Source organism: Diabrotica undecimpunctata, chromosome 8, assembly GCF_040954645.1.
Source record: "Diabrotica undecimpunctata isolate CICGRU chromosome 8, icDiaUnde3, whole genome shotgun sequence".
Lineage (NCBI taxonomy): Eukaryota > Metazoa > Arthropoda > Insecta > Coleoptera > Chrysomelidae > Diabrotica > Diabrotica undecimpunctata.
Window position 1 is genome coordinate 137,725,844 of NC_092810.1, and position 13,011 is coordinate 137,738,854.

Genomic DNA, 13,011 nt, shown 5'->3' on the forward strand with positions numbered 1-13,011 from the left:
CTCTTAACCCTGTACTAACAACAACGTACAAAAAAGTAGATCGGGTGAATGCTGAACAGCCGCACAGACAGACAATCCGCCCTTCAGGCACCTAATACCCTTCAAATAGGTCAAAAGAACCAAGCTTGTGGAACCTGAGAACCGAGGTCACTACCGACAAACGTGGGCTCGATGGCCAGACCCTTCGGTATGTTCCGCGATGGGGAGGGGTGGTTGGTTATAGCTTGAGATGTCAGAAAGGTAGAATACCACTCCATTACAATGTGACCGATTTGATCTTCGGACAAGTGGATTCCACTGTTCCATTGGAACTCGGAGCTGGGATTGTACAAAAATTGTTGTATTTGTGTGTCCCCGTTGATCTTAGAACCTCTTAATGGTTAACGCAATCAAACGCCTTTCTACAGTCTATTATAAAACATGCTTGTATATATATATATATATATATATATATATATATATATATATATATATATATATATATATATATACAGTCATTGCTCTGTATTGTTGTGTTAAGTACGTATAAAAGAGCTTCCTTCGCCCGTTCCGATCCATTTCTTAAATACGAACTCCGTGTTCTCCGTCTGATATTCGCATTTCTTAGAAAGTATAACAGTATAATAGCTGAAAACATTCATTTTCACTTCGATAACATCTTTGTCTTCGGCATCGTCAATTTCGTTTTCTAATGCAGAATAATTTAAATTTAATTTAGTTATGCTTAAAGTCTTCAATTATTTCTTTCTTTTCGCCAAATGTTTTTAAATTTCCATTCAATGATAGTGGTTGCTAGTATTACTGTAATGATAGTCGTATGGCGTATGATCCGTAAGTCACGTTTATCCCAACTAGGGAAACCTGAAGGTTGATTTGTTCGTTTATTTGGTCCTAAAGGGTTGACAAAATTCTTGGTGACTAGAGAGAGTCTGGGGATAACTAAGCCCTCAGCACACCCGAACTACGCCCACGCATAACGCAAAAATCATTACAACAAATTATAAGTAATTAGAAGAAAAGATGGACAAGACGATGAAATAGAGATCCAAAAATGAAACCTTAGAGACATAGGAAACTCAGAAGAAATATTTTCTATAAGCAATAAAAAAGAGTGAAGAAAATAAAATCCTAAACAGAAGAAGAAAATAAAGAAAAAATTATGATGGTTTCCTGTAATAGGAAATAAAGTTGTTAGTAAACGGGAAAATAAATAAAAAATGAGTTAATCTTAATTTATTTTGATCGCATCTTATGTTAATCATAATGTTGAAGCTGTCGTGAATATAATAATACAGTAACTATGTTATGACATTAATATTCATCAAAAGGGCAACAAATTTTGTTATATTCCAAGGCCATAAAAAACCTAGTGGAGCTCCCATGTTCTTAAACAGGTACATGATGAGTAACTAATTATGTATTAATTATTGTTATAAAATTTCCCAGTGGAAATAACGTATGCGCTCATTTTACTATAAAAAATATAAATGTGTAATAAAAGTGTGATAAAAACATTTATAATTGGAACACAAATTTTAATAAACAGGTATTCGCATCTTTTGGAGAATGACCCCAATAATGCCGGTTACTGGAACATTTACTCACCTACTTTTTGTGCTTGTTAATGATTAAATTATAAACAACATTTTAATGCAAAACTCATAGAGCCTTAATAGTGCAATTTTTAAATTAAAGGTGAGTTAAGTAGGAAAAGTGCCTGTGATTGAGTGATTTTTGCAGTGAATGACCATCTGTCAATAAAAGGGTGATTGACCCTGGAAACTCACCTGGGATCCGGCAGGACAATCTTCTTACTAGCTCTCGCAGCCGGGGTGCACTTGCTTTTTTCCATGGCCATAAGATAGCTGACATCAGCTAATACAGCTTCCAGGTCCGCCATTTTGCAGTTTCACTTCACTTTTCAGCTCAAATATACATTATAATTCCACCCTCACTCTCACCACCACAATCACACCCGACTACCGGTCATTCCAATATTAAGACAGCAATTAAATGACATAATAAGTGACTCAAAGTCAGATGCAAGTCTTCCACAATCAAATTTTTAAAGTTCCGACCCTGGATCATGAAGAATTTTGAGTTTTATTCGACACAGACTCCTCGAAAATTCAACACCGACTGATTTTTGGTGGAGAGCTCGCTCATTCCGACGAACCTATTCGACGATTTTCGTCAAGCAGACACTAAACAGCTGTTTTATCACGGCACACGTGCAGAAAATCCGAGCTGCCAACACTGAAAACCTAAATTATTTTACCTTTATTTAATAGGACAGTATATGGTCGGATTATGACAAAAATAATGACACTCATTAGATTTATTACATTACAATAATACAGTTGTACAAATTTCTTCCACAAATTAAAAATTAAAAATTCTGGATATTTTAAAACGATTTTAAATAATATTTATTAGTTTAATTTTTATTTAAATTGTTTATTTTGCATTGATTATTTAAGAGTGGATATAATAATACTTTACGAAGTAAATTACATGTGATTTTTATACCTGTTCAGTGTGCATATTGTGTTATTTTTCTTCGTTCATCGGGATTATTAAATAACTTTACTGTTTAAACTTTTCGACGAATTACCATTAACAATCAACACTATTAATTACAACTTAGACTTTATACATGTAACACTATTGGTATTTAAAACAGTGCTGCAGAAATAGACAAATTCCTTAATTCTTTATTCACGAGGTTCATTAATTTTATATTATTCACAAGTATCGGTCTGTGATACCGTGGCAGAATTTTTACGTATAAAATAAAAGCATAGTGTAAATATTTGAAGGGTACACCATAAGAATAATTACGAACTTCAGTTACGAATAGTTACGAGTATCAATTGATTATAAAATGAGCATTAAAAAATATTTATAATATTAACGAATCATTGGAGAATCCATATAATGTAGATGCAACTGTGTTTTAATGGTTTTAGGCAATGGTAAAAATTCCAGAGGTGTCTCCTGCTTATTTTTTTTTTTCAATATCGTTGTATACGATGAACCTTTTTTGCGTAACTGATGAAGGAGCTCTATTGAGGTGAACCAATTATCAGCAGTTATGTTTTTATTTGTTTTTTTCGACAGGCTTAACTAAACCAAGATCTAACTGCCTGTGTTGGTTTCTGAAATTTCCTTTCTTCGTCCGGTAATGTTTTTTGAACATAGTAATTTGAGGCCATACTTCGCGGGTTTGTTAGGCATATAAATTTTAAATGAACATCATCCTAGAACCCAATTAATACTTGGTCAATGCATATTTGTGTACCCAAATTCAAGCATTTTTGTGAATTATCGATTAAAAGGTCGAATAGAAACATATTTACATGGTTGACCGGAATAGTGAAGAAGACCGAAAAAAGCTCTTATTTCAAAGGTTAGTATTTTCTATTCTGTGGTATCAGGTCCTTGTAGATAGATGTTATTTATTCCAGTTTTCGTTTGTTCGCAGTATGACTTCATTTAGTATCTCGATGTCGAATAAAAGGTTATGTTTGAGCGTTCTTACTGGACAATTTGATTATAATGTTATGTTTAAGCGTTCTTATAAGTATTGAGTTCTTCGGACTCTTAAGTATAATCATTTTTACCTTTATACCTGACTTCACCCATAACATAAACACTTTACAAATTATCGCAACTCGAATTTCCAATCTACGTCTACTGTTTCCTTTTGTAATTCACTGTCCTCTCTTCCATAGGCTAACGTAAAAAAGAGTCGTCTTTTATAATTTCAACTTATCGGAAGGTTTCGTCAGTGGAATCTTCTACATCAGAAGAGTGGTTTTATTCGTCATGAGATATTTCATCGAGCCCTTTTCTAAGTGTTTCCCTCACAGTATTCATTACCAAAGCTAAGCCAAATTTCATGATCTAAAACCAAAACAAACTTAAGGAATTCATTTAGATAATCACTACATACGAACGATATATTTTTTATAAGGCAAATTTAAAATGAAAAAACACCCTAATAAACAAGAAAAACTGAGATAAAAACTTTCTACGACTCAATCATACATAAACACATGAGATATAATAAAACTAATATTTCCTTGCATTTATACAGAGGTTCTACGCCGTACGCGACTATCAGTGACAAACCGCCATTCATTTAGGAACGTTTCATTTCTTTTGATATATTACGAAGAATTGCTGTGACAACAATTGCTTTATATTGTTCTGAATCTATTTTCTTTTGGCATCTTAATGCAATTTACTATTTTTGTATCTTTGTATTGTATTTTTGTTACGATTTGCGAAGTGGAAATCGACACCTATTTTAAAATAAAATTGTGGCTTACTCCCAATAAAAATGGTAAATTCATTTAGCCTGGTGAATAAATCTTAATAGGTATGTGTTCAATTAAGAGCTCCTATGCACTGTGGAAATCGACTTCACTGATAAAACTCAAAGATCTTCGAATTCATTTCCTCTTTAGTACTAGACATTTTTATAAATACTTTGTACAAATTAGCAATTGTATAATATCTGACACTTTACGGATTATTCTAAAAGCTGTAAATTTGTTGATACCACAAAAGTCTGCCACGGTAATTATCATGTTACCTGAGGCATAAATTTGCTTAGTAAGCAAATCCATTGTCTCTGTCATAACAACATGATTTCTTAAAGTTTCTTTAAATTTGTAGTAATAACCACACAGCATATATAGTGCAATAACTGTGGTTGTTTTAAGCTGGAATTTTCTTGACAATATTTAAATGAAAACCAGAAGGTAATGGCACAAATCTCTAGTTAATACCGTTCATCCTTCGTTTTTGAACAGTTAAGGTAATCTCTTTTTAACAGATGTTAAACTTTCATTGAACAACACAATATTAAGTTTGATTGAAAATTATTTTTAATCTAAGATAATTTCCAATTCAACTATCAGCGTTAGGAGAATAGGGCTGGATGAGGAGATTGAAGTGGTAAAGTGAAGTATAATGGATCCATAAAGGTCACAGTGTGTCACCCCGAGAGCCACCCTAGTAGTAATGTGTAAGAATATCCATACAAAATAATGTCCTAAACAATCCAGGAAAGTGTATTCATACAATTTATTATAGTTCTTATTCTCTACTGTCGTATATTTATAAAAAGACAACCAGTTTTTAACTAGGAGGCATTAGACGAGAAAAAAGTTTGCCAAGATTCCCTAATAATATAATTAACACTATTTCTATAATTATTGGATCTATTAGTGTGTATGTGCATAATTTAATATTTCGCTATTTTCCCAGTCGATTTTGCTTCTTTTGTTCATTCGATAACTGTTCTAATCCATAGTTCATTATAGGCTCTCAGCCACTTTCGTGTTTTGAATCTTTCGATTGCCTTTTGCATTTTAGGTTTTGGCTGGTTTACTTTTCCAATTCCATAGCTTGTGGAAAAAGATAATAACGCTGAAATGAACTATTTACGCTACAATTTTTTACGTTTTCCGATAAGTCTTTTTAAGGACAGACCTAATATTTTTGCATAAATATAGTTAATAAGATATTTGCAAATTTCTCCGTCGGAACCAAATAAAAGTAACAGGAGGTGACGTTAAAGATATCGTCAAATCATTTTGGTTACAATTTTGATTAAAAAACTTCCTGCCCTAGTTAATACAATGATTGTATTTTTTATTAAAATTGGTACCATTGCACCTGTTACCTAGCAGGCGGTGTTGTCATGCTTCTGTTTTGAAAACGGGCAGCTTTCAAAAAATAGGCTGAATGATTCAAAATAAAAGAATTTAAAATTTAAAATTTGGTATTTAATTTGTTACAAATCTTAATAGCAGTTCAATTTTTAGTTATTCTTAAAAAGAATATCTGTCTGTGTTTGATTAAAATTGATTCTGAAATCCAATCAAATCGTAAATATCATGGCAAAAATTATAACAAAACTGATTTTTAAGAGTATATTAAATATAATCACAGCATGAATTTGTAAATTATTACATTGCATTCGTATGTTTATGCCGAAATACTATTAAATAATCGTAATACTAAAAAACAGAACAAAGCAAAATTATCAAAACAATTTGTTTTCCTAGAATTAGCCAAAAATTATTAGATTCACTGATATATCAGTATAATAGTGGCAGCACTGCACATAATGTAGAGTAATGGCTGCCAATGTTGACAGCTCCGAAATTTTCAATAAACTGTTATCAAAAATAACAAATCTGCTTCATGGAAGAACAGAAGGTGATCGCAGTATATTAAGTAAAACCTTGGACAATTTAAATTCATTGAATTATAGGTATACAGTAGTGACAAATCCAACAGTAAGTAAAAAATTATTTTAACCTAAATTTTATATACCTTTTGAAGTATGTACAATGTATGTATGTTAATAACTTACATAAAACTTTATTAAGAAACGCAGTTGTGTCATATTGTGCAGGTATTACAAAATAACTATTTATGAATCTTAAATAATATTGTACTCACGTGCTGTGATTCTATTGTTTACTAACAATTCAAATTTTGAATGCAGTTGAAATGTCTATATCTACTTTGAGATTTAGTATAGTTATGATATCTAAACGATGCAGCAAAACTATAGCAATATTCATATTTAGTTGTTAAATTATAAATACAAATTTCTGGATTCTGTGCTGGAGATTGAACCTTGGCTGTCAGGCCTAGTAAGCATGTACCGGAGCCACTGAGCTACGCTGCCACAGTTCAATACATGCATTAGAATACCAACATTAGTACCTATTGGTTCTCATTATGTTATGCTTTTTCCATCCACAGGGTGTTAACCTTGTTTGCCCTAAATGATAATTGGGTACTTATTTGCTTTCCCTATTCTGCAAACTATATTCAAATAATTATTTTTAGTCCTAGTACACAGGAGTTATAGGTGAAATTAAGTATTAACTACACAAATCCTTTAAGTGGAATAAGTATTTGCTTAAGAATAAGTAAACTTAAATTCCTCAATGAAATTATTTAGCAATTAATACAGTAAAGTCTTTGTAATCCTTTGTTATAAATCTTAGGTCCAGAGCCCACAATGCAACTGTTTTAAAATAACGGTTGAAAACTAGTAAACAATTAGTCCCAGGCACATCACCTCATATGTGAATTGCCATACATTTACACTGCTGACACTAACAAAGTTGTGAGTACAATTGGTTTCAGACTGTAGTTTTAAAACAGTTGCTCCCTGGGTGCTTGACCTTAGTTACAAATAAAATCACAAATAAGATCATTTGCGATGCAAATACAAACACATTTGTCATGTACATAACAAAATTGAACACTTGGCAACAAAGTAGGAATGATGTCACAATAAAATTCTGTAGATCTGCTAATAGGTGATTCAAGATGCAATAATTAATTGGATTATTATTATACTTAACTAGGTTTTTTACTCGAAAAGGAAACCTATTCTATATACCAAGTTCTAAGATTTTATTCCTTTAAGAGAAAGAAAAAGTATAACAGTACAAGTTCTCACTGCAGGATTACTATGTTCATAAGGTAGTTAGTCAAACTCAGATTTTTACATACATATGTTCATATGTTATGAACGTAGTGATCCTGCAGTGGGATCTTAGACCATAATGATATGAAAAGATCTCTTGATCCCAAATTTTCTTACACCAAGAGGAACATATGTACTAAGTTGCAAGACAGTAGGACCCTTCTTTCAACAAAAAGAAAAGGCATAAGAATATGAAAAGAATAATAATTGTTGAACCTAAAATTAACAGGATTCTTATTTACACTAGTAAGAATGTACCAAGTTTAAAGATTTTAGAACTGATCCTTAAAAAACACCTAAGATGAGAAGAAGGAGAAAAAAAACTTGACCCCATATTCAATAGAGTTTTTCCTTACAACAGGAGGAACTTATCAATAAGTTTCAAGCCTAGAAATTCTTGCTTAAGAAGAAGAAAATGTATACAAATATGTTTTCTCAATGCTGTTTCTCTTACACCAAGAGAAACCTATGCACCAAGTACTAATACTCTAGGACTTTTGCTTAAAGAAAAGTATGTGATAAGAAGTAGAAGACCTATTGACCACTAAGTTGACTGGGTTGTTCCTTACACCAATATGAACATATATGTCAGTTATTTAAGACTTTCTCGTCAAGAAAAAGGAAAGGCATAAGGATATGAGAAGAAGATATATTGAACAAAAATTCAATTCTTTACATAAAAAGAAATTTACTTATATATCAAGTTTCAATTACTTAGGAATTGTTCTTTAATAGAAAGAAAGGTAAGAATATGAGAAGTAGGAGAGATATTGAGCACAAATTGAATAAGAGTTCTTTACACTAATAGCCTATAAGTATACCAAGTTTCAAATATCTAGAACTTTTCTTATAAGAAAACAAAAAGCTATAATTATATAAAGGTAAAGAAAATAATAGAGAATAATAAGAATAAAGAAAAAAAAAAAAAGAAAAGAGGAGAACCTATTGCAGAATATAATCTACTAAATTTCAAGACACTAGGACCCTTCCTTCCAGGAGAGGCATAATAATATGAGAAGAAAAAGTAGAAGACATATTGGCTACAAATTCAATAGGCTCATTCCTGTCAACAGTAGATAAATACATAAGTTTCAGTTATCTATAACTATGTAATATGATTACCCAATTAGGGTCATAGGTACTTAAGTATTCCTAGTCCACCCACATTTTTGGTAACCTTGCAAAACTTCAATATAGGAACTGGCTTTGACAACTATTAATTTAAGATATCATCATTATAGTGATCAGTAACATTACTTAACATGTATTTTCCCTTTTAAATTATCATTTGACATTGTTTCTTGAACCACATCTAACCAAATTAGGTCATATAAATTAAATAGTTTATACATATTTTGTACAAGAATGCTGCTGTGATATTTGTTTTTTTTTTTTAGCTATTAAATAGGCAAATGACCAATTAAATTGTTTGTTTTAGAAAGCAGTACTTTTAGTGAACCAATGCTGCAGTTTTGTATCAACTGATGATGAGGTACTTGTCCCAAAATGTAGTCAATTATTATGGAATCTTGTTAATAGACAAAATGTGCCTATTGAAGGTAGAACATTGACTGTAGCCATAAATTGGTGTTTAAATAGTTTTAAAATACGAAATAAAAATGTCATTCTTGATATTTTGCAAGCCTTAGATGCCTTATTAAGAACTAATGTGGATTATGTCGTACAGGTATGGAATATAAAATAATTTATGTTGTAAATATTGAGAAATTTTTAATTTTTTTAATTATTTATTTATTTACAAATATATCGTTTTTACAAAAATATAGCGTCAAACTGTACAAAACATAAGTTGCATTAAAAAAAAACTCAAATTATAATTAAACTAAATTAAATTTATAACTTAACCTATTAGGTAATCATACTCAAAACCTAAACTGATTTCTTAAATGTCGTAAGTATTCTAAATAACTCCAAACTATTGCTGTACTCATTGGCAGTTCTTAGAATTTGTGTATTGCGTTCATTTTGATCATGGTTTGCAGTATGAAATGGAATGTTTCAAATCTCAGTACAAGTTCTTCTAATTATCTTATGGAAATTTTTTAAATTAATTTAATATGGTCCTGAAACTACTTTCTTGTGCCATTTATATATTATATACTTTAGAATAAACCGAAATTTAATTAATTTATTATTTAATTAATTAATTTAATTAGATTGTACCAACAGACGAAAATACCTTGGTATGACCTATTAAATTAAGAAGAAATGTAATGAACTCCACATTCTTCTTCATCTTATATTTAGCTTGTATCAGATGTAAAGAGGAAATATAAAATAATCTAATCATATCATGGAAACATTGAGAAAACGGGAAGAAAAAAATAGACCACAAATGCGATGGTCAGATGGCTCCAAAAAAAATATATCCACCCCTGAGGTGTATAAATCTTGCAAAAAATAGAAGAATAGAAGAAATTAGAGGAGGCAGTTAAGTTGACATGCCACAAGAAAACAGCTTCAGAATGTATTAATATTCTCATCAGATCACTTTATTAGTCTTTTTTGAGATAAGGTAAAAATTCACTTTCAAATTAGACTAGATTATAATAAATAGATATCACAAAATAATAATATAACTTGTACCATTTTAGCTGTTGGATAAAGTCTCTTTTGAAGTTATCAAGATTATTAAAGACATTGAACAAGGATGGTCACCTGAAATAACACTAATTTCTTTACAATGCCTTGAAGCTTGTACAGCTATTCCAACTGAAAAGTCCAACATTCAACACAGCCATTTGGAAATTTGTGCTGAGATTTTTTTGTCATATTTATGTAAACAACAAATTGTCCAGGATCCAATCCATGTTAAGGTAATTCAGTTGACATTATTTTAAAATTATAAATTATTTGTATTTATTTTTAGACTACTTTTCAATGCATTATCATTCTCTATATGGTCTTTATTATTTATCAAATTTAATGTGAGATTTTTAAGTAAACATAATTTATATCAAAACTTAAAACAAGATAATATGTATTAGGATTCAATTGATTTTTGATTTGTTTTATAGATGCTTCAAGTTAGTCTTTACGGACTTCAAAATATAATAATTCAACATCCTGAATATTTAAAAAAAGAATTAGGCTTAATTTTGGGAGTCGTAAAATCATTCATGGTATTAGGAATCAAAGGTATTGAATATATGTTACCACAAAAGTTGTTACCTTCAATTTTAAGCATACCAGAAGCAACAAATGTACCAAGAGAGAAGAAAGGAGGCAAGGTATGTATTATTTATTTTATAAAGTAATTTTTACATTTATTGGGGTATAAATAAGCTAAAAGGAGAAGACCAAAATGGAGGCTACGCAAAATATGCGGGAGCGTAGAAATTTGATGAACCCAGAACTTTGAGGAGTGCATTGCGGGATTGCCAATATTGAAAGCAGATATTGCAGGAGAACACGGCTCAATTTGGGCTGTAGTATTATTGGAAGAAGAAAATTAAAATTGATTATGTTAGCTTGCTGTTTTATATGAAAATTAACGTAATAACCGTTGAAAATAAGACGCTCTGTTTCTAGTATCATTATTTATTTTTACAAAAATATAAGTGATTTTTTTAACATGTATATAAGTTGTAAACTGTATATAGTTCTTTAAAACTTAAATTTTCATAGATTTGTGTTTTACAAAAAAGCACTCGACACAAAAAAGGAGTCACAAAGGAGTTTGCTTAGTTTTCTTAATGGCATATTCTCTTTTGTGTTCTCTTTTCATAATTTCATAGCAAACTGTACACCTTCGCCAATACGTTACAGATTCGAGGAACACTTTGACTATAACGATATCTTTATACAAAATAAATGAAAAGCTGTTACTGTAATAAATGCCCTGTACGGTTACCTTGAATCATCTGCACCGCACATGTTGGCCTTAGCGCTCCGTGAGTTAGTAAAAGTTAATTTTAAATTATCATTATTTTACAGTCGACTCGCGTTAATTCAAACCTGGGATAATTCGACCCTCTCTATAATTCAAAGTTATCGCGAGTTCCCTACAAAATCTCTTTATATCGAACTAAATCAATACATTTATATGCACTTGCTAATTCGAACGAAAAAAAGCATTGCTATATAACAAAACGACGTGTTAATTCGAACTCATCGGTGTCCAACACTCGACAATTCAAAGTTGCAGAGAGAAAGAGGCGGAAAGATTGTAGTAAGTACAGTTCAAACTTGTAACAACGCGCCTTTGTTCTTGTTATGATTAATTTGACTACACACTTCTCACGAATTGATTTGTTTAGTTATTAGTTACTGTTACTCTTTCTTTGGTATACAGATTAAAATTTTGTTAGCTATGAGCCCTAGAAATTATAAATGTTTGACGATTTTTGAAAAGAAGAAGTTAATCCAAAAAGTAGAGGAAGGTGAGAAGAAAAGTGATGTTGCAAAAGAATTAAAGATTCCTCTGAGTACTTTCTCAATCATAATAAAGCACAAGGAGAAAATTAATGCTGCTAAAACTGCTGGAGACGATGAAAAGAACTACTAAGGGTGAATTTCCTCGTATGGAAGAAAGTCTGATCATTTGTTAAAGGAAGAAGCAAAAGAATTCGCGTCTACTCTAAGCATCAAAAACTTTGCGGCAAGTGAAGGGTGGCTTACAAATTTCAAAAAGAGAAATTAAGTTGTCTTTAAAAAAGTTTGTGAAGAGAGTGGAAGTGTTGATGATGAAGTTTGCTTAGATTGGCACGGTAAATTAAAGACCTTGATTGAAAACTATGATGCTCAAGACATTTTTAATACTGATGAAACTGGCCTATTTTTCAAATGTTTACTGGACAAGACGCTTACTTTTAAAGATGAAAAACGTCATGGGGGAAAACATGTAAGGAGAAGTTGACAGTTTTACTTGCAGTAAATATGGACGGATCGGAAAAACTTAAACCCTTAGTGATAGGAAAAGCAATGAAACCGCGATGTTTCAAAGGTGTGAAATCGTTTCCTACGGATTATCGTGCTAACAAAAAAGCTTGGATGGCACAGAACTTTTCAACAATTGGCTTTTAACAGTTAATGGGGACATGAACCGGCAAAAGCGGAAAATTTTACTATTTTTAGACAATTGTACTTTCCGTCCATAACAGTCCTCCTACATTGTCCAACGTGGGACTCTACTTCTTTCCACTAAATACAAGTTCCAAATTACAACCATTGGACCAAGGGATCATCCATAAATTTAAGACGTTCTGTGGCAAAAAAATTATTAAGCCCGTTTTAGAATCTCCCAACAAGCAGCTAACTGCAAATATCTCTGTTCTGACAGCTATTTTACTGATTGACAAGGCATGGAGAGGTGTAACACCCCTAACAATTCTCAACTGCTTCAAAAAATCCGGTTTCTTAAAAGAAGATCAGGAAAATCTTCCAATACTTATGGATGATGATGAACTAGCAATAGAATCATTAGTTGAGATCAGCGGTGTGAGTTTTTTTGACTTTGTTCAAGT

At 31.3% G+C, this 13,011-nt stretch overlaps 2 protein-coding genes across 2 annotated transcripts in view; one reads left to right on the plus strand and one right to left on the minus strand.

Moving 5' to 3' along the window:
* Positions 1-2,266, minus strand: part of Gprk1 (G protein-coupled receptor kinase 1) — a 608,846-nt gene extending 606,580 nt beyond the window's left edge. Inside the window, exon 1 of the mRNA XM_072541130.1 lies at positions 1,788-2,266. Within this exon, the coding sequence (XP_072397231.1) occupies positions 1,788-1,900 (113 nt within the window). The 5' untranslated portion in view covers positions 1,901-2,266. The remainder of the gene's footprint in view (positions 1-1,787) is intronic.
* A 3,868-nt stretch (positions 2,267-6,134) lies between these two features.
* Positions 6,135-13,011, plus strand: part of LOC140448078 (HEAT repeat-containing protein 6) — a 31,112-nt gene continuing 24,235 nt past the window's right edge. The window contains exons 1-4 of the mRNA XM_072541131.1: positions 6,135-6,314; positions 8,964-9,212; positions 10,141-10,362; positions 10,564-10,776. Coding sequence (XP_072397232.1) covers positions 6,153-6,314; positions 8,964-9,212; positions 10,141-10,362; positions 10,564-10,776 — 846 coding nt within the window. The 5' untranslated portion in view covers positions 6,135-6,152. The remainder of the gene's footprint in view (positions 6,315-8,963; positions 9,213-10,140; positions 10,363-10,563; positions 10,777-13,011) is intronic.